Here is a 21815-nt window from a genome sequence, read left to right on the forward strand (position 1 = left end):
CTTCACAACATCTGTGCACGCGTTCCCTGTGTCCTCTCCCACCCTGTCTGCCCCCCTCCTAAAGGGCACAAACGTAAGCACTCACACACCCAACAGCCATTCACCTCACATCAGCATACTGCCCATGCACCTGCATGCAAATCCAGCAGACCTACACCTCCTACAACCACTCCCTCAACCTCCACTCCCATCCCTCCTCCCGCCCCACTGTCCCTAAGAAGCTTTTCCTTGCCCAACCTGATCTCTTCCCTCCTCCCCCCCACCCCTTGCCCGTAAGAGCAGGGTCCCAAAGACCCAGTCCAGCACCTCAGCCAAAGAGTCCACGCGGACAGTGGTGGTACCACCTAGTCGTGGTGGCAAGTCAGTGAAGGATCCCACACCACCAGCCAAGAAGAAGATGAAGGATCCCACACCTCCTGCCATGAAGGGGAAGGAGCCTGCACCCCCTGCTTTGAAGGGGAAGAAGCCCTTGACTCCTGCCTGGAAGGCTAAGGAACACGTACAACCTGCCATGAAGGGGAAGAAGCCCTCAAACCCTCCCAGGAAGGGTAAGGATCCCACGCCTCATGCCATGAAGGGGAAGAAGCCTTTAACTCCAGCGGAGGCTGTCAGGGTGACACCTCCACCACCACCAGTGGTCACGGGGCCCCCACCGCCAGCTGAGGAAGCGCATCCCTCATCACCAGCAAAAGCTGCCCAGGAGGCACCTTCACCTGCCACCAAAGTTCAGCCCTCACCACCAGCACAGGCTACCCAGGAGGCACCTTCACCTGCCACCACAGTTCAGCCCTCGCCACCAGCAGAGGCTGCCCAGAAGGCACCTCCAACTGCCATCACAGTTCAGCCCTCACCACCAGCAGAGGCTGCCTAGGAGGCACCTTCACCTGCCACCACAGTTCACGCCTCACCTCCAGAAGACAGTGCAGCCATCACCACCAGCGGAAGCCACGTAGGCCACCCTCAAGGGGCTGCTGTACGAGGGGTCCCCTCCTGGAGTAGTGGGAAAGTCACCCACACAAGATTGTGGCCTTCCACTCCCCAGGACAGAGAAATGGGCATGGAGCACCCTCCAGAACGAGTGGGCTTGTTCCCGTATTCGGCTGAGGTGCCCCTCACCCCCAAACTCCCTGAGGTGCCTGCCCACTTGCAAACTGATGCCCCTGCAGAGTTCTATCTGGATGAAATCAGGATTCGAGTTGGGCCTTGGACTGTGCCCTGTGGCCATGAGGGCCCTTAGTACATTGGACTGGGCAGTGGCCCTTTGTGTATATTTGTACATATCTGTTTCAAGTACAATTGGATTATATATTAGCTGTTGATATCAATACATTCTCCTTAGTGCATTCTTGTTGTCCTTGCATTATTCTGCCGTGTACCGTGTGCCATTGTTTTTTGTCTGCAGCTGGTTGTGTGTATGGTGTGTGTGTGTGTCGGGTGTGTATTGTGAATGTGTGTGTCACTCTCGTTTTCCTCCCTTTTGTGCTAGGCGGCTGTACTCACCATCGTCGTCGTCTTCGTCGGCGTTCCAGGTGCAGCATGACGTAGAAGAGCATCGGAAAGACTTGCAGTTCCGGTTCCATGGGAGCATTGTTCTTCCCTGTGTCTCCAATGGTGAGTCCTTTCTCTTCTGTGATGCGTTGGTACCGCCCCGGGAAACATGGCGGATTGATGTGTCAAAATATGGTGAGCGGTACTTTGTCTTCCACCTGGCTGTTGATGGCTACCGCCATGGTGAGTGTTGTTTCCGCCCTGGCGGTTAGTGTGGTACATTGGTTGTCTATGGGAGTTATCACCACAATGGTAATAATTTGGCTGTAATTGCTGCCAGACTGTTGGCGGTATTACCGCCACTTTATCACTCACCGCCAGGGCAATAAATGAGAGCCTATGTTTTTTCTCCCTCTGCCCACCTGAATACCCTGGGGCCATGTGTGCGCGCGCCTGTTTTTTGCACCTGGGGCACTACAGAAGGGGCCACAGACACTTGTGTGGCCCCTTCTGTGATACATTTAGCTCCGTTCACATACAGCAGTAGAGCACTCTTAAGACAACATTCCCTCTTTGACATGGGGGCAATTTTGTGCCCCACTGAAGTGCAGGCGGGTGGCGTCTGCACAGTGAAAGATGAAGCAGTAGCTTCAAACAGCTACTCTGTCTCTCTCTAATGCACTGCATCCAGGTCAGAAGCGAATTCACCCATGCCCGAGAGCACAGCATTATCAGTAATACGGCACGCTGCCTCTTTTTTGCACCGCACAAATATGAAGGTACATTGTGACGCATACAGATGAGCCTCTTTGTAATATGGACCCTGGTACACTAGCTTACAGAAGTTCTGTGTTTAAAGTCCATTTGTATCGTCCTTACCAATTCACCATAAGGCAAGCGTCTCAGTTTATTTTTTGCAGCTTTATAGAGCGCAAACTAGCCCGAGGGCATTGAAGTGCTTTTTTTTACATGAGCCCTGAGTTACACATTTTCTAGGGCATGGGAAGATTAAATGATTTAACCAGAATAACAGGATGTTGAGTCAAACACCACTTACACCCATACATCCCTCACGCACCCCACATCACACACCCCACCACATTACTAAACACACTCACCAACACACAACACCCATGTCCCCACAAAGGCACCCCCGTTTCACTGATGGAGTTAAGGGTCACGGTGGAGGAAATTGTCAGTTGTTTGAAGCACAGGTACAGCCGATATCCATTGCCAGGAAGATGGAGCTATGGTGGAGAATCGTGGACAGGGTGAACGCCGTGGGACAGCACCCAAGAACAAGAGACATCAGGAAGAGGTGGAACGACCTATGGGGGATGGTACATTCCATAGCAGCAAGCCAACAGCTCGCCATCCAGAAGACTGGCGGTGGACCCCCACCTCCTCCCCCACAGCTCACAGCATGGGAGGAGCAAGTCTTGGCATTACTGCATCCTGAGTGACTTGCTGTAGTAGCCAGAGGACTGGACACTGGTAAGTCAACATTCACTACTTATCACCCCCCATACCTGCATGCCATCTCACACCCTCACTCCCATCACTCCACTCTATCCCACACACTGCACCTTCACATCTGACTAATCCCAATGCCAAGCCCTGCATGCCATACCAACGCATGGACAGCTCTCCCGGCCCTGAATGGACACCCATAACCAAAGCATGCACGGCATAGGGAAACTAACAATCACACAGTACATCACCATACACAAGCAAATGTTGGCAGGGCAACAGCAAAGGGGAAGCCAGGGATGTACAATATGTCACAGACATGAAGCATAATACATCACTTACATCCCCAAAGGTGCCCCAGCCAATTTCAGTGGAGAGGTGGTGCCACAACTATCTAGTCCCCCAACAGAAGATGCCCACAGTGATGACAGTAACTCTGGACTTCACGATATGGACCAACAACCTGGCCCATCAGGGACCACTGGACAGCCGGTCACCCAAGCCCACTCACAGTCCACCACAGAGCCTTCCCCATCAGTATCCAACACCACAGCACCCACCCAGCGTACCCACTCCTCTGTCCCCAGGACACGTCAATCAGCAGTGTGCCCACCTCTACAGGGACCCCAGGCCACACCTCATACCCAAGACAATCAGGGGGCTGGGGTCAATTGCAGTGGGCACACCGTTCAGGGGACAGAGGCACAGGCCAACAGGGACACTGGGAGGACCGATGTGCGCCAGGGGGAGGACAAGACCAGGGAACCGACTCTCCAGAAGGCACTCTCCGAGAGCCGGGGAGCCTACCAACATTCCCAGGACACGATGGGCCAGATCCTTGACAATGTGCAGGAGAGCAGGCGGATGCAGGAGGGACAGTATCTGGGGAACAGGGAGGACTTGCAGACCATTAACACCAACTTGATCTCAATAGCAGGGGTGCTGGCAGACATGGCCAACATCATGAGGGAGGCAACAGCACAGCAGCGGCCCCTACCACTAGCCAGTCCATTGACCAGCCCTCCACCGCCGCTGCAGCTAATGGGCAGGAGGCCCCGCCACAGGACCCACAGGCCACCAGCACCCCTCCCCCTGCAGATGGTGAACCACCCCTCATCGTTCCGTGCAAACTAGACAGAAGCCAGAGACATTTGCCAAGACCACCGCCAGGAAAGGAGACTCTCCTGATTGTCCCTCTTGTGTCCCACACTGTCACTTTGTCCACCTTGAAGTGCCTTTGCTCCCCTTCCTATGGCCCCTTGGACACTGCACCTGTGCTACAGACCGGAACAATACCCTGGACCTTCCTCCATCGTCACCCCATTCCATTGCACTTTTCCCTCAATTTCACAGCACTACTTGACTACTAGTATTTTATGTTTTGAAAATGTGCATTTATGGAAACAGTCGCATGTAGTGCAAATGATCTGAGCACTATGAGAACATAGAAATAGGGACCTGTAGCTGTCTGTAGTCAGCACATCAGTACACAGTTGGTATATCACCAACATCTGTAAAATGACAAGCCATAGGAGACAGTAAGTTGAGATGGAAAGGAAGTTAATGCCATCATGCTACAGCCACACAGAATACACCAATAATCATAGGAATGGTTAATTGCACTGTCTCAACTGTGTGTCATCGGAAGTATTGACAGGTAACTGATGTTCTGTTGTTCTGATCCTCAGCCTCTTCATCCTCACTGGCCTCAGGGTCTACTGCTGCCACAAGGGCATCTCCATTCTTTTCCTTCTGCAGAAAGGGTACATGCCGTCTGAGGGCCAGGTTGTGCAACATGCCACTACTATCTGGCAGACCTTCCCGGGTCAGATGGAGGCACCTCAACCTGGGCTTCAGGGGGCTGAAGATCCTCTCGATGATCCTTCTGGTTCGCCCATGTGCCACGTTATACTGTTCCTCTGCCCCTGTCCTGGCATTCCTCACAGGGGTCAGCAGCCACAATAGGTTTGGGTATCCAGAGTCACCTGCAAGTATTGAGGGCTAAGATTTAGCCTCACACAATGCTATAGGGAGGACACCTGACGGCATACACTAACATACAGTGGGGGGGGGGGGGGGGCTGACGCAATATGTGTTCCGTCAATCACTCCAATAATATTGGGGATATGTCTCATTGCATAGAATCCGGCCTTCACTGTGGCCAAATCTTCCTCCTGGGAGAAAGAAATGTAGCTGCACATATATTTTACCAGGGCAGACAAGACTCTCGCCAGCACGATTGAGAACACTGGCTGTGACATTCCTGCTGCCAAGCCTACTGGCACTTGGAAAGAACCTGTTGCCAGGAAATGGAGCCCTCATAACACTTGCACAGGAGGGGGGGATCCCAGTCGGATGACAGATAGCAGATTTCAGGGCTGGCTCCAATTGGGCACACAGCTCAGTTATTGTGGCCCTGTCCAGTCTATACGTGAGGATAATGTGCCTGTCCTCCAGTGTAGCAAAGTCCACAAATGGTCTGTACACGGGGCTATGTCTTCACCTCCTATTCATCCACAGCGGTAGGTATCTTAGGGACACAAGAGTGAGTTGACTGTCACAATTTGAACAATGGAACCACAACTTCAGTGTACATAGTCCATTTATGTTATGGGACAGTGGGAATGGTGAGGTATGTGCTAATCTAGGCTGTGACGCAGTTAATGTCAATAGGACCGTTGTCCTCCCCCAAGAAATAGCGACCGCCTGTCCTGTATGTAGGGACAGGTGGAAGTGAGGTAATTCCGCCGAGGTTGGGCGTTGTGGCGGAAGGCGGTCTTGCATCGCCGTGCAATTCCTCACTGGATAATATGGAGCTCTATGGAGTGCAGTGGCCAATGGGTATCTGCGCGGGCGGTGACAGTGTACACCACCGCAGACGTGACCGCCATTTTATATCCAATTCCTCACTTGTTTCCTGACCTTGAACAGGAGAACACCTACACTGCGTGTTCTGCTGTGACCTGTGTCTGGAACATACCATGGCCCGTGTGACCGGGGAAAGGGCCCCTGCCTTCACGTCGGAGGAGTTGGAGCGTTTGATGGATGGTGTCCTACCCCAGTACGGACTGCTGTATGGGCCTCCAGACCAACAGGTGAGTACACTTTGGGCACGATGCATGTGGGAAGGATGCATGGAGATGTGTGTGCAAGCATGGTGTCATCGGGGTTGGGGGGGGGAAGGTCTTGTGGTGGTGTACATGGTGTGCAACTGGCGATGTGTGTGCCAATGGTGATGGAAATGGGACTTGTGGGCCATATGTGTGACAGGCTGGATTGTGTGTGTAATGGTGTTCTCCTGTCTGTATTACCTCTGCAGGTCAGCACCCATCAAAAGAAGGGATTATGGCACGCCATCGCCAAGGACGTGCAGACCCTGGGGGTCTATGGCAGGCGGAGCGCCCACTGTCAGAAAACGGTGAGAGGACCCGAGATGCTGGGCATGGAAGCCCAGCTAGGGATGGCCTCCCAACGAGGATGGAGTGCCCGTCGGAACCTGACCCCCCTTGATGGCCTGTATACTGGTGGTGGCCTACCCAGAGCTGGATGGGCGCTTGAGGGAATCACAGCAGCCACAAGGAGGTGAGTACAGTGGGCATTATTTAAAAATTTGGCAGGTGGGATGGGAACCGGATGGTGGATGTGAGTTAGTGGATGCGCCTAAGGACAGGCCAGACATTGCAGTGTGAGTCAACCCGAGGGTAATGGGTGTATGGCAAATGCAGGTAACCTAGCTTGTTAGCATTCCATTTCAGTCAGGGCTTTCTGAGTCCCAGGAGGAGTGCAGTTGGCGGTGTGTGGCCCTCATCTTGCCATGGCATCTAGCCAAATCACTGGCAGTGCAATGCATAGTGCTCAAGCCTGATTCCTGTATGTGACGGTGCTGTGTATGCCAACTGTGGTGTTGGTGCAGTAATTGACCCAGTGTGTCCTTTTTCTCTCCCCCCCCCCCTTTTTTCTTCTGTCATCCTGTCCATGTGTGCATTAGGATCATCTGGCGGAGGAGCAGGGGCACCAGCGACAGAGGGAGCTGCATCTCAGAGGAGCCAGGAGGCAGAGTCCACTGACGCCGAGGGAAACAGTGGGATGCAGGGCGAGGGGAGCACCACGGTGGAGACAGGAGGTGACAACATAGACTCAGATACCTCCTCAGATGGAAGCTTCCTGGTGGTGGCAGACACCTCTGTGACCACCCCAGCTGCAGGTACAGCCGTCATCCCGTACCAGCACCGCCCTCCCAGTAGCCCCTCAGCGAGTTGCCCGTGCCCGCTCACCCTGGAGGGTGGGCATCTCCTTCACCCCAGGCACCTCAAGCCCTGCCCCGGTGAGCCCTGCTGACCTGAGTGAGGAGGCTATTGACTTCCTGAGATCCATCTCTGTAGGGCAGTCAACCATTGTGAATGCCATCTAGGGGCTGGCATCCCAGATGCAGAAATGCAAAGCATTCCTGGAGTACATCCATGGTGGATTGGCGGCCCAACAGAGATTAATACAGGCTCTGGCCTCCTCTCTGATGGCAGCCATTGTCCATGTTTCTACCGTCCCCCCGCCAATTACCACTTGCCAGTCCCAGTCATCCCATGTACACATTCGGACGAGTATGCACACAAGACAACACCCATGAGTGGCACAGGCAAACACAGGCACCACACTTCATCCCACAAGCACTCATGCAACCACCAGACAGTTGCAGACACAACCGTATCCATTGCCTCCACTGTCTCCCCCTCCATCTCCTCACAGTCACGTCCACACTCACACCTGCATGCACTGCATCAACATCCACCACCAGCATCACCACACCAAGCAGCACACACCTTCACAACATCTGTGCACGCGTTCCCTGTGTCCTCTCCCACCCTGTCTGCCCCCCCTCCTAAAGGGCACAAACGCAAGCACTCACACACCCAACAGCCATTCACCTCACATCAGCATACTGCCCATGCACCTGCATGCAAATCCAGCAGACCTACACCTCCTACAACCACTCCCTCAACCTCCACTCCCATCCCTCCTCCCGCCCCACTGTCCCTAAGAAGCTTTTCCTTGCCCAACCTGATCTCTTCCCTCCTCTCCCCCACCCCTTGCCCGTAAGAGCAGGGTCCCAAAGACCCAGTCCAGCAGCTCAGCCAAAGAGTCCACGCGGACAGTGGTGGTACCACCTAGTCGTGGTGGCAAGTCAGTGAAGGATCCCACACCACCAGCCAAGAAGAAGATGAAGGATCCCACACCTCCTGCTTTGAAGGGGAAGGAGCCTGCACCACCTGCTTTGAAGGGGAAGAAGCCCTTGACTCCTGCCTGGAAGGGTAAGGATCCCACGCCTCATGCCATGAAGGGGAAGAAGCCCTTAACTCCAGCGGAGGCTGTCAGGGTGACACCTCCACCACCACCAGTGGTCACGGGGCCCCCACCGCCAGCTGAGGAAGCGCATCCCTCATCACCAGCAAAAGCTGCCCAGGAGGCACCTTCACCTGCCACCAAAGTTCAGCCCTCACCACCAGCAGAGGCTACCCAGGAGGCACCTTCACCTGCCACCACAGTTCAGCCCTCACCACCAGCACAGACTGCCCAGGAGGCACCTTCACCTGCCACCACAGTTCAGCCCTCGCCACCAGCAGAGGCTGCCCAGAAGGCACCTCCAACTGCCATCACAGTTCAGCCCTCACCACCAGCAGAGGCTGCCTAGGAGGCACCTTCACCTGCCACCACAGTTCACGCCTCACCTCCAGAAGACAGTGCAGCCATCACCACCAGCGGAAGCCACGTAGGCCACCCTCAAGGGGCTGCTGTACGAGGGGTCCCCTCCTGGAGTAGTGGGAAAGTCACCCACACAAGATTGTGGCCTTGTACTCCCCAGGACAGGGAAATGGGCATGGAGCCCCCTCCAGAACGAGTGGGCTTGTTCCCGTATTCGGCTGAAGTGCCCCTCATCCCCAAACTCCCTGAGGTGCCTGCCCACTTGCAAACTGATGCCCCTGCAGAGTTCTATCTGGATGAAATCAGGATTCGAGTTGGGCCTTGGACTGTGCCCTGTGGCCATGAGGGCCCTTAGTACATTGGACTGGGCAGTGGCCCTTTGTGTATATTTGTACATATCTGTTTCAAGTACAATTGGATTATATATTAGCTGTTGATATCAATACATTCTCCTTAGTGCATTCTTGTTGTCCTTGCATTATTCTGCCATGTACTGTGTGCCATTGTTTTTTGTCTGCAGCTGGTTGTGTGTATGGTGTGTGTGTGTGTGTCGGGTGTGTATTGTGAATGTGTGTGTCACTCTCGTTTTCCTCCCTTGTGTGCTAGGCGGCTGTACTCACCATCGTCGTCGTCTTCGTCGGCGTTCCAGGTGCAGCATGACGTAGAAGAGCATCGGAAAGACTTGCAGTTCCGGTTCCATGGGAGCATTGTTCTTCCCTTTGTCTCCAATGGTGAGTCCTTTCTCTTCTGTGATGCGTTGGTACCGCCCCGGGAAACATGGTGGATTGATGTGTCAAAATATGGTGAGCGGTACTTTGTCTTCCACCTGGCTGTTGATGGCTACCGCCATGGTGAGTGTTGTTTCCGCCCTGGCGGTTAGTGTGGTACATTGGTTGTCTATGGGAGTTATCACCACAATGGTAATCATTTGGCTGTAATTGCTGCCAGCCTGTTGGCGGTATTACCGCCACTTTATCACTCACCGCCAGGGCAATAAATGAGAGCCTATGTTTTTTCTCCCTCTGCCCACCTGAATACCCTGGGGCCATGTGTGCGCGCGCCTGTTTTTTGCACCTGGGGCACTAAAGAAGGGGCCACAGACACTTGTGTGGCCCCTTCTGTGACACATTTAGCTCCGTTCACATACAGCAGTAGAGCACTCTTAAGACAACATTCCCGCTTTGACATGGGGGCAATTTTGTGCCCCACTGAAGTGCAGGCGGGTGGCGTCTGCACAGTGAAAGATGAAGCAGTAGCTTCAAACAGCTAATCTGTCTCTCTCTAATGCACTGCATCCAGGTCAGAAGCGAATTCACCCATGCCCGAGAGCACAGCATTATCAGTAATACGGCACGGTGCCTCTTTTTTGCACCGCACAAATATGAAGGTACATTGTGACGCATACAGATGAGCCTCTTTGTAATATGGACCCTGGTACACTAGCTTACAGAAGTTCTGTGTTTAAAGTCCATTTGTATCGTCCTTACCAATTCCCCATAAGGCACGCGTCTCAGTTTATTTTTTGCAGCTTTATAGAGCGCAAACTAGCCCGAGGGCATTGAAGTGCTTTCTTTTACATGAGCCCTGAGTTACACATTTTCTAGGGCATGGGAAGATTAAATGATTTAACCAGAATAACAGGATGTTGAGTCGATGCCAAGACTCTAACCCGGTTCCTCAGTTCCAAGATCAGCAGCTTTAGCTGGAAGGCCTTAACTCCTCAGGGCCTACTTAGCATCAATTTCTCTCTCACTGTCAACTTCTGATTTGTCTTCCTTCCTTAATCTCTCCACTGGGGGGCCAAGACAAGAGACATCTCAGTTGGAATATGTATGGAAAGCAACCAGCAGAAAACAATGTAGTGAAAGGTATTTCACAACAGCCTTGCCTCCCTTTCATTTTGGTTAGCGTAGATGGGGCAATTGAAGGGTAACGTGTCCTGAACAGAGGTGAAGACTTAATGATGGTTCGAACCATAGGCAAACACCTTCAATCACTATAGACAACAGAATCCAGCCCTACTAACAGGATGCCTGGCAGCAATCCAAACATCTCAGAAGACACCAGTGCCCAATGAATCAGCAGCTCACAAATTGGCCAACAACTGATGCTAGGTGCACTTCCTTTAGCATTTCGATCCAACTACCTGCTGTAGGTGAGTGTGTGTGTCAGCAGCTGCCACTGCATATTCATGTGACAGTCATGATTAATTAATGCAAGCGGCTGGGACTCTTTGCGATTCTTTTCTTGCGGATTCTGTGCTGCTTTATTCCTGCATCTTTTTCAGTGTCCCTCGCTTAGGGCACTTACATTGCACAAGCAGGGTATCTCGGTTTACGTTACTCCTGACTTGCCGGCCTAGCTTGCCTGTCACCCTGTTTATGGAGCACTACGCAACTTTCTCTAGTGGGCGGCGGAAGAAAGGAGCTGCCTGGCGCCAGTGGATACTGAAAGTCAAGGCTCGCAGGGGCAAACAAGGCAGTACTATGAGAAGCCCAACACACGTTCTGCGCAAAAAAGAAATGACTTAAAGAGCTATAGCTCCAGCGAAAGTTGAACAAGGAAAACAAGTTAAACTGTAGTCAAAATGTCACCCTTTCTGAAATAAATAGTTTTTTTTCGAGAATGAAAAAGAGAGATGACGTAGGCCAGGTTTACCAACAAAATGTTATGCAAAGCCTCCATCAGTTGCAAGATGTAAAGCCATCTCAAATAAATTATTAGATGGTTTCTTTCCCCACAACACAATAAAGTCAAAATGTTTGGTAGTAAAATGGGCCTGTGTATATGCAGCAGTTGTCAGTACCATTTGGACTTATCAGGCAAGCAAAAAACGTTCTGCTTGTAAGCACCTGTGTCAGTACCTAAGGCTAGCTGTAAGTCCTCTGAAAGAAGCTTTCCCACTGAGACACAGAAGACTACGCCAAACATAGTCAGTAATGTGATTACACCAAACCACAGTTATCAGTAACTATTTGTGCACAACTGCTGTAGGATTTCAAGAAAATTCCTACTGATCCCTGTGAAGCTGAAAATAATGTGGAAATGTCTGCTATCACACTGATGTTCACATGTGACACTCTAGAATTCCTGGCCTTTTTACGTAGGCAAATTTCACCAAGATTCACCAGGTGGATTTGCCGCCAGTGACCCTTGCTGTAATACTGCAGTATTACCACATTACTTGCAATTCTGCCTGAGGTGGCTTTTGCTCAGTTGTTGCTTGTGACTGGATGGTTTTGCTGTTTATCTCAGGTGTCTGCTCTTGATTTGAAAGCCTTCCCCCTTGCACTTGTGTTTACCCAGGAGGGTTTCGATCTCATGGTGTTCTGGCTGAAGGTGCTGTATCCTATCACTGCATGCTTAAGGGGGTTCTTTTAGGTCTCACACAGGCAGCTATAGCTGGCTGTCGGGGACCTAATGTTACCAATATCTGGCGCTTGTATTTTGGTTTTGCCACTGCATTTTGAGTTGCAAAAAATGACCACTGGCAGAGGCAAAAAACAAGCCTACCAATGCTTGTTTGGTTGCTGCTTTTCAAATGTGATCATGCCTAAAAATCAGTGACTACAGCAGTAACTGAAATGTTATCTTTGCACACACCCTCTCACACTGCTCACAGTCCGCCACCGGTGTCATGCCCCACCTTCAAAGTCAGCATTTGTAGGGGTTGCACCAGAGCCCTGTTCAGCAGGCATGATGTGTCACATTCAAGCCCTGTCAAAACCAGGGGTATCACACAAAGAACTAGTAAGCTGATCTCACAAACAGGAACCAACTATGGCGTAAAGCCTTGCACCTAAGCCTCCACATATGTTTTGCTATGCACCACGGAATGGGCAAAGTTATCTTCAAACATCACTTTTGCATGTACTTTGTGATCATACAATAATTACTGCACTACACAACTCTCTCTAGTATGCCATTTTGGCATATTATGCCATTCCAGTGAATGCCAGAAGGTGGCATCAATACCCAGCTAGTGTTAATAACTGTAAAAATAACAAAATGATGCCACATATTTGGCTTTTAGCCGCATAATTTAAACTACCATTTGCCCCTCCACTGCCGCATAATTACAGTGGCCCTGCCTATTGGCTTTGCAATTGTGTGTTGAAAACTGGACCATGATCAATGATGTGCAGAATAATATTGTTATTGAATGAACTCACAGCGAGCAAAATTCAAAAGTTTTCAACGTAAGCACGTTTTGGAAATATATATGTAATTTTGTGGAGCCGCATTTCAAGAAAAAACAGAAAGAAACAGAAGGAGGAAAGCGGCATCTAGCAGTACATGATTCTAAAGTGAGGAGGTTATGCACGCAGCATCTTCAAATCTTCCAACTGTGTAATATGTAGAGTAATGCAGTTCTCCGGAGGAATAGATGTTGTGCATCCCTGACCTCCCTCTTCCCTTCTCGTCATATACAGCAGTGAATGAAGTGCACTACATATTAGAAGATGGATACTTCAATATCCCAGGTGTTACCAGATATAAGCATAACAAAGTGTGCATTATTACAGCAGGCTCAGAAATAACAAACTTATTGCGCTTGCAGCCATTAGAATGACACAAAAATGCGCACCCAACAAGAAAATGCAGTATGACATTTATCATCCCAGGGTACTATTACACATTAACAGTTTGAGATTTAACATCCCAGGGTACTATTTGTAGTGAAATGTGTGTTTTGACCACTGACTTCGTGTTGCACCACTTTGCACCTGGATTAGCTGTCCAGTGTTTACCAGTTACAGACTACATTTTGTATTCAGTTTAGCCTTAGATTCATTCTGCCTATTGACTTTATCGTAGCATTAGACACTACCATGTTAAAGGCTGTCCGTGATTTTCCACACTGTGCATTGTCTTGCTTTTGCTCACCAAGGGCTTTGGTTGATAAGGATGTACTCAGACGGCAGAGAATGGCCTTGTTTTGATTTGACACCTTGGGATTGTGGCCAAACCCCAATGTGTTATTTTCAAAGCATACCTAAACTAGCCAGCATGTTTGAATTGCAAATTGAGGGTTTTTTTTTTACAGAAAGCTCCTTTGGGTTTTTTAAAATATAAAAAGACCCAGTGCGACAGTGAGAGGGTCAGTGGCCTCAATCAGGATTCTAGACGTCGGATGCCCGTTATCTTTCCTGTGATGGTAGATCTCTTTCTCGCAGTCGAACCGGGTCATCATCTTGCTGAAGAACCTGACAGGCCCTACGGTGATGCATATTTAATTCATTATTTGCTTTGCATTATAATATAGATACATATATTTGCTGTGTATATTGCAGTGGAGAATCATTTTGGTATGTTTTCCTTTCATTGCTGTGACTATTTTTAAACGTGTGTTTTCAACATGAAGATCTCCTTTTAGGAACCTCGTAGTGAAATAATAAATGTCTTCTTTGAACTAAGAAGTGCATTCCAGAGACTTTTGTCAGCTCAGTCATTAGTGAAAAGCAAAACACTACTACACATTAACAGTTTGACATTTAATATCCCAGGGTATTATTGCAAATTAACGATCTATTCCCATGGCACTGGCTGTTTCTAGATGAACCTGGGGAATTGAACAAAGCACGTGTGTCTGCAGTCATACTATGGGTTTACAAGATAATACTGACCACCTGTAATTATTAAAGTCAAAATGATTACTCTCACCTAAACACAGCACAAGTGTTTCCCAAACTGTACAAACAGCAGAGCTCTATCTTTTAAATCTGTCATGCCTGCAGAAAAGCTGTGACATGCATTGTGTTTCAAGATTTGGACATTCTTTGCAGCTTATAAATAGCAGGAGAGGGGTGGTGCCCTTAGCGTGCTTTTTTGACAGACATAATCGCCGCCATTTTGGGACTGAGTTCCCCTTATGAGCGCCATCTTTGGGGTTAGCGCTCCAAGCCTTTTTTGCTGCTGGGCTATTTTAAGATGTAATGACCGCGACGTGCAGCGGAAAGTAGTCAGAAAGGTTTTTTTTATCTGCTACCTACGCTTGCTGCACGCGGTAATTCACTGGTCCTAATTGTATGAATTTGATCTTCTTCCTGTATATTGCTTATTTGCACATATAATATAGGTTTTATATCAAATTATGTTTTAACTTAGATGCTCATGTTTTTTTAAAATAACGCCAATGCTCGCTTAGGAGTTTATATTTTTTACGAAACTACTGCTTTTATAAACAATAACAGCTAATTTTAGAATCTCCTTACCTGCTCATTCGATGGAAATCGCCGCCATTTTGGGACTGAGTTCCGTTATGAGCGCCATCTTTGGGGTTAGCGCTCCAAGCCTTTTTTGCTGCTGGTGTATTTTAAGACGTAATGACCGCGACACGCGCAGCGGACGCGTGCAGCGGGTGCCCCACTGGCGTGCCTAAGGCAAGCCCGTCTGCGCCAGACCGTGCCAAGAAACTCTGAATTAAACATTGCTGAGAAGGTAATTATTAAATATACTAAAGAGGCATTGCTTTCTATGAATAATAAGCCTCAAAGTCTGTGTACTCAGAGTATAGATCTTAGTTGTAGGGCATATAGGTGCCCTACATGTGATTGGTCCCTCCAACTTTGTACTGATCTACAAAAGACTAAGGAGTGCTACAAACTTCCTATTTTTTTTTAGTCAATTGTCACTCGTTAGGGGCTCATATAACGGACATCCATCTTCTTTTGGAACAAATAAAACCAATGGCTCTATTTTTAACGGGAACATGGTTGGATAAAAGTTCTGCTCCAGACATTGTGATTGCATTACCTACTGGCTATAAACTTAGCAGAGTTGACAGGCCTAATAGAGGGGGTGGTATTGCAGTTGTTTTATAGATACACATGCATGGTCACAACAACTTCTACATTGATTAAAGGCTGTGAGAGCATGTTTTTCTCTATTAGTGCGAACCCTCATCATACCCTGTCTGGTGTGTTGGTATCGTCCACCAGGCCCTATGGGAGACTTTATGGCCTCACTGGCAGAGAATATTTCGCAACTAGCATGTACTAAATCAAATTTTATACTGGTTGGGGACTTTAACTTACATGCAGAAAATGCTGATAATGTCTCTGCAAAAATGCTAATAGCAGACATGAAGGCATGTGACCTAATACAGTTAATTCAAGGTCCCACTCATAACAAAGGTCACACTCTTGATCTTGTATTCTCTAACGTTTTAGGATTAGAATTTCTATCATCCCGTCCGCTAGCATGGTCTGGTCACTACTTGCTAGAACTAGAACTAACCATTTCTCGGCATAAGATCATGAGTGTCAGGACCCCTCCACGCAAAAGGAAATGGCACAAACTAAAGGCCCCTGAGTTTATTGATTCACTGCAAAAAAATAAATCAGAAAACATAAATATAAATAATATAACAGACTTGACACATTCTTTTAATAAATGGATCAGTGATAGTCTGGATGAACTCATACCCTTCTCTGGCTCTAGAAAGCAGCCACGGAAGAAATCTTCCCCATGGTTTACCTCAAGCTTACTTGAGAAGAAAAGAGAATGTAGGAAGCAAGAGAGAAAATGGAGGCAAACACAAGATGACTCCATGAAAAAGGAATATAAGAATTTGATTCAAGTCTATCATACTGAAATCAAAAATGCCCAGGCTAAATTTTACTCTTCAAGAATTGAGGCAGCGGCCAATTCTCCTAAGGAGATCTTTAAGGCTTTAAAAGATCTTATTCACCCCTCTGAGGAGTCAGAAATGATGGACTCCCCGCAGCAACATGTTGATGATCGTGCAATTTTTTTCATGAAAAAATTCAGGATATTTATGTATCGTTTTCTAATGCTCTAAAAGGAGACCACTCTGTCAGGGATCAGGAGGGTAGGGAAGAGATTATTCTAACGAACTTTACTCCTATTAGTACGGATAGAGTAACAAAATTACTGGGATCCATTAAATCAGGCTCTCCTTTGGAACCTGCTCCTCCTCAGATTCTCTTCATGAGAGTACAAGTGTTAGGTCCGGTAATTACAAATCTTATTAATGTTTCACTATCTTCTGGAGTAGTACCAGACCTATGGAAATAGGCCATTGTTAAGCCTCTCTTAAAAAAACCTAATTTGGATTCAAAGCTATTGAATAACTACCGACTGATTTCACTGCTACCTATAATGGCTAAACTAACAGAGAAGCATGTACATACTCAGCTCTCTACTCTTCTGGAAGAGAGAAAGATTTTACATCCCACACAGATGGGTTTTAGGCCATTGCATGGGACAGAGACCGCACTGATCGCGATCACGAAGGAAGCTAAAAAGAGGATGGACAAAGGAATTGAAACAGCCATCATCCCCCTAGATCTGAGTGCAGCATTCGATACGGTTGACCTTAACATTCTTAAAGATAGAATGCGGGGGATTGGAATCTCTGGAGTAGCCTTAGATTGGATCCTATCATTTACTCATGGAAAATCCTTCCAGGTGTTGGACAGATCTTGCACATCCAAGCGTATCAGAAGCAGCTGTGGAGTCCCACAGGGTTCTGCCTTGAGCGATCTTCTTTTTAATATCTATATGCTGCCATTAGCTGAGATTGTTCAGTCATTTGGTCTGAAATTAGTATCATATGCAGATGATACTCAACTTATTGTCTCCCTTTCCAACACTCAACCGGATTTGGGGACAGCATTAGGTCCCTGCCTAAAAGCAGGTGCTGTATCGATGTCGGGAAGTAAATTGAAGTTCAATGATGGAAAAACTGAGGTTATGTTCTTTGGGCAAACAAAACATTTGTTAGCTAATCCTATCATAACAACAGGAGTGGCCACCCCCCCCCCCTCCCTAAACACCTTATAAAAAGCCTCTGGGTATGGTTGGACCCCCAACTCTCAATGTTGCAACACGCCAACAGAGTAGCTGGAACTTCCTTTGCCCTGCTTAGGACTTTGAGTAAGGTTTTAACAATCCTGCATTTTCTAGCCAGAAGATTGGTTATTCAGGCATTAATATATCTCGCCTTGATTATGGCAATGCTCTGTTTGTAGGATCACCAAGATACGTAATACAAAGACTACAGAGGGTGCAAAATGCAGCTGCATGACTGCTTCTAAAAACATCTAAGCATCAATCCATACGGACCGGAATCGCCTCCTTACATTGGCTCCCAGTAGACAAAAGGATTCAATTCAAGGCATTATGCCATATTCATAGAGCTTTATACAATCAAGTCCCTGAAATGCTCAAAACATTGGCCTCTTTTTTTTACACACCAGGCAGACCTCTCAGATCCTCCTCGGCTGTGTTAGTCACAGTTCCAAAAGTGAAGAAAGCAAGATGGGGAGGCAGGTCGCTGTCATATCAAGGTGCTATACTCTGGAATAGTCTTCCTCTTAATATTAGATTAAGCTCTCAAGAGATCCCCTTTAGGAAGGCCTTAAAAACAAGGCTATTTAGAGCGTGATTTCCTATCCGGTTATGAACAGTGATGATTCTGCGTTGCAGTATAAGCACTACGAGGCCCCTGGGCAGTTTAGGCGCTATATAAGCAATTTTAACATAACAACATAACTCATTGATGTCGGACTCCAGGGATCTCTACAGCTTAAGGTACTGAAGTATAATACAGCAATCATTTGTTTTTGATTTCAGAGATCTCTTGTAACTGTTTGAGGTACTGTGGACTGGTTCAGCAATCATTTATTTTCTGACTCCAGGGACCTTTAGTAACTACCTATGGTACTGCAGTCTGCTACAACAAACTTATGTGTCTGATTTCAGTGTCATCTAATAACAACCTAACTTTGGGAAAGTAACAACTGCAGCTTTTCAAATGCATACAAATGTGCTTTAAAAAATATTGCTGGGCCTGTTGGCTTTACCAATCATCTTTATTTAGTAGTAGACACTCCATGAGCGTCTATATGTTTCCTTGCTTTCCTTACTCTTCCTCGCAGGTGCTCCAAGTCCAGCTGCCCATGTTTTACTATGTGTATTTTATGAGGGTCTGCAGCTACAGAATGCTGCTGGGCCGTCTGAGCACCTTTTCACGCTCCTTTTTTATATTCTAGTTTACCGTCCACTGGGTCAGATTAGTACAATACAAATCACTACTAGAATTATGAGATTATGTGGTCATGGCAATTTCTACATAATTATAGAATTGCTGCATTTACCACATAACCGTCGTCTGTTGTGTAATCTGCAGATTTTAACAAAAAAAGTTTTGTTTCTAGCTCAAATGGTTCAAAAGTTACTAAAATTACAGTGACAAGTGTTGTAGCGCAGGAAGGCCCTTTGCAAAACTGGACTGGCCACCTTTTTGTTGCCGATTGCTATATTTGGGTGTTAAACTGGTACTGAGGTGCAACCAATGCCCAGACTGTGTTACCAAGTTAAAAAATGACAAAATAGTGAAGTAATACTGTTACAAAATGTGCCACATTATGCTGCATAAATTTGCATTTCCTTGCTGCATAATTTGGCCCTCTCCAGCTGCATAATTCCAGTGGCCGTGATCATGACTTAGGCACATGTGTCAAGTACATGTCATGATTCGTGCATGTGCATCAGCTGCCATCTTGTAACGGTTTACTTAGGTAGAAAACCCACTGAAGATTGCCGACTATGGTTTGCTTACATCCTGATGCTTCTACATATGTGCCACTGGCACAGCCAAAAGGTCCCTCTAACTTTTACATCTGAGACTTATTGGCAGGGCCGTGGGAATTATGCAATTGTGCGGTCACTGCGTTTTTCTCATAGTTGTAGATTTGCCATATTATCCATCATCTGCTGCATAGCCTGCAGATTTTAACAAATACTGGAAGACACTTTGCAAATGTTGACTTGTCAACTTTCGGTTGCTTATTTTGGTGCTAAGCTGGTGCATCCTATGTCCATACAGTGAAAATATGTGTAAAAAAAGGTCAAAGTAATGACGTAATACTATTAAAAAAATGTGCCACATTATTTAACTTTACTTGCCACATAATTTACTCAACCCTGTAGCATTATTTGGCCCTCCTCTACTGCATAATTGAAGTGGCCCTGCCTATTGGCTTTGCAAATGCTTGTTAAAAAGTTTGAAAATGATCACTGATGTGCAGAAGCACACTATTACAGGAAGAACTCACAGCGGGCAAAATTCCCCTAACGTTGTCAACGCAGTCACGTTTTTGAAATATATAAGTTTGTGGACCCGTATTTACAGAAGAAAAAAAAAAAAAGAAGGGATGCTACACCTAGCAGTTAAGTAAGTAAGTGAAGAATACAGTACTCAGGGCTGTTTGCATCACACTGCTGTAGCTTACCGAGGACAATGACCGTGGCTGAATAGGACACAGGAAAGCCTTTGAATAGACACTGAACTATCGAAAACACCGCATCGTGTAAGGACCACCCTTACTAACGTCGCTGGCACTTACTGTATACTGCGCGCTCTTTGCCATCAGCAATCGATCTTGTTAAATAATTTATGTGAACTTTTAGTTCACAATAGTTGCGATATACTCGTGATATTAGCAAAATCCAATGTTATGCACGGAAGCTCCACAAGGCTGAAGCAGATTGCTCAGTCAATAATCGAGGACACTTACTAAGCTCGTTCTCCAACCTGGCAGTAAATGAAGATGGATCCTTCCGGGAGATGCTTGAGTTCAGCACGTATAACTGGTTCAGCTATAAACACAAACAGAAATCTTCAGTAGAGTATACATTTCTCATACCTTATTTCATTTACAACAGAAAATATGGCATTTTATGGCGAGAGGACAGTGCTTGATTTCATGGAAATACATAAGTGCTGGTACTCTTTCGTTAAAGGCAGCAGTGCGGAAAAATGCAAGTACTCTCCCTTTCGAATCAGGCACCCAGTCCCTGCCATTTAAAGCACTGACGGCGGATCTATTCCTACGGAAGAAGTTCCGTGAATACCTTGACAAATCGTGACATGGTTCCACCGGTGCTTTAAATGGAAATGTAGAAGTGCAGGTACTCTCTAGACAGAGCACCTGTTTGCTCCCAGAAAGTGCCGGTACCTTCCAATTAAAAGTATTGCATAGTACTGAGAAGTGCAGGTACTCTTCATTTCAATTTGAAGAAGTGCGGGTACTCAGTACCGGACGGTACCTGCCCATTTGAAGCACCGAGTTCCACACTACTGAATGACAGTGAAACATTGGGGCACACGTATCTCTCAGTGCCTTCTCCTCATCGGATAACCAACTTAGCGGGTGTTTAGAAATGTTACTGACCAAGGCCATGATCAGTTTGGGATTTTGGGGGAAACGTAGGCAACTGGCCCTCCGATGAACGCCTTCCACCTTAGTACCTTTCACGCAGTCCGGACACCAGCTGATCCCCTCCTCGGTCTTATTGCCAGAGAAGAGCACGAACACCTCCTTGTCTTCGAAGCACTTCACTGTCTGCATGAACTCGTCGTAGCCCTGGACTTTTACTTCCTCATAGTTGGCCATGGCCGGAGCGGAGACAGCGGACACGGGAGGCTCTGCGAGGGGTCAGAGTTCACCAGGACTCGGCGGAGCCTGGGACCGGGATCCAGCCAAGCTCAGCCCAGTTCTCCACATGTAACCAATGAGAGCGCACGGCTGCACGTGGCCGTGACACAGACGTCAGGGTCGCCATCTTCGAACAGGCTGGAACCATGAGAAGGGAACAGAGAGTTGCCATCTTTGAAAAGGATTGCAATCAGGCTTTCATAATATCTACCAGTAAAACGTTTTTGCATCCGTAAATACCGCGCTCTACAGGTAACGAGAGGAGCCATCTCTGGAGGGTGTGCCTGACCCGCACAATACTTACGTTTTCGCCGGATTTTATGTTGCTACCGACAGCCAGCTTATAAAACAAATATAATAATTTGCAAAATTAAAAATATAGTTAAAAATAATATAATAATGCGCACCCCAGGCTCCATTCATTTGAGCAAGCTCTTTAAACTGGCAGGATTGATAAAAGAGCTGGGAAGGGTGGTGGAGTGATTGTTCATTTTTAGGTAGAGCGTAAGCGTAGGGATTCTTGTATACTTATAGCATAGGTAGACCTCTTGTATATTTTTAGTATACTTCCGTGGGCCTAAAGCCATTTCTTTTGTTCGTTTCAGAGTCATTTTAAAATCCTTGCTTGCTATAGTGGTCAGTCATGACAATCTGTCCCTCTTTTTTTCTTCCCTCTTTGGGAGCAGGGACTAG

At 47.5% G+C, this 21815-nt stretch overlaps 1 protein-coding gene across 4 annotated transcripts in view; it reads right to left on the reverse strand.

Moving 5' to 3' along the window:
• Positions 1-21190, reverse strand: part of TXNDC17 (thioredoxin domain containing 17) — an 86818-nt gene extending 65628 nt beyond the window's left edge. For all 4 annotated transcript variants that reach the window (XM_069226989.1, XM_069226988.1, XM_069226987.1 and 1 more), the window contains exons 1-2: positions 20936-21190; positions 20202-20283 (exon numbers count right to left, since the gene is read on the reverse strand). In XM_069226989.1, the coding sequence (XP_069083090.1) occupies positions 20202-20283; positions 20936-21080 (227 nt within the window). In that variant the 5' untranslated portion in view covers positions 21081-21190. The remainder of the gene's footprint in view (positions 1-20201; positions 20284-20935) is intronic.
• Between the last annotated feature and the right edge of the window lie 625 nt (positions 21191-21815).

This window comes from Pleurodeles waltl, chromosome 3_2 (assembly GCF_031143425.1).
Source record: "Pleurodeles waltl isolate 20211129_DDA chromosome 3_2, aPleWal1.hap1.20221129, whole genome shotgun sequence".
In the NCBI taxonomy this organism is placed as follows: Eukaryota; Metazoa; Chordata; class Amphibia; order Caudata; family Salamandridae; genus Pleurodeles; species Pleurodeles waltl.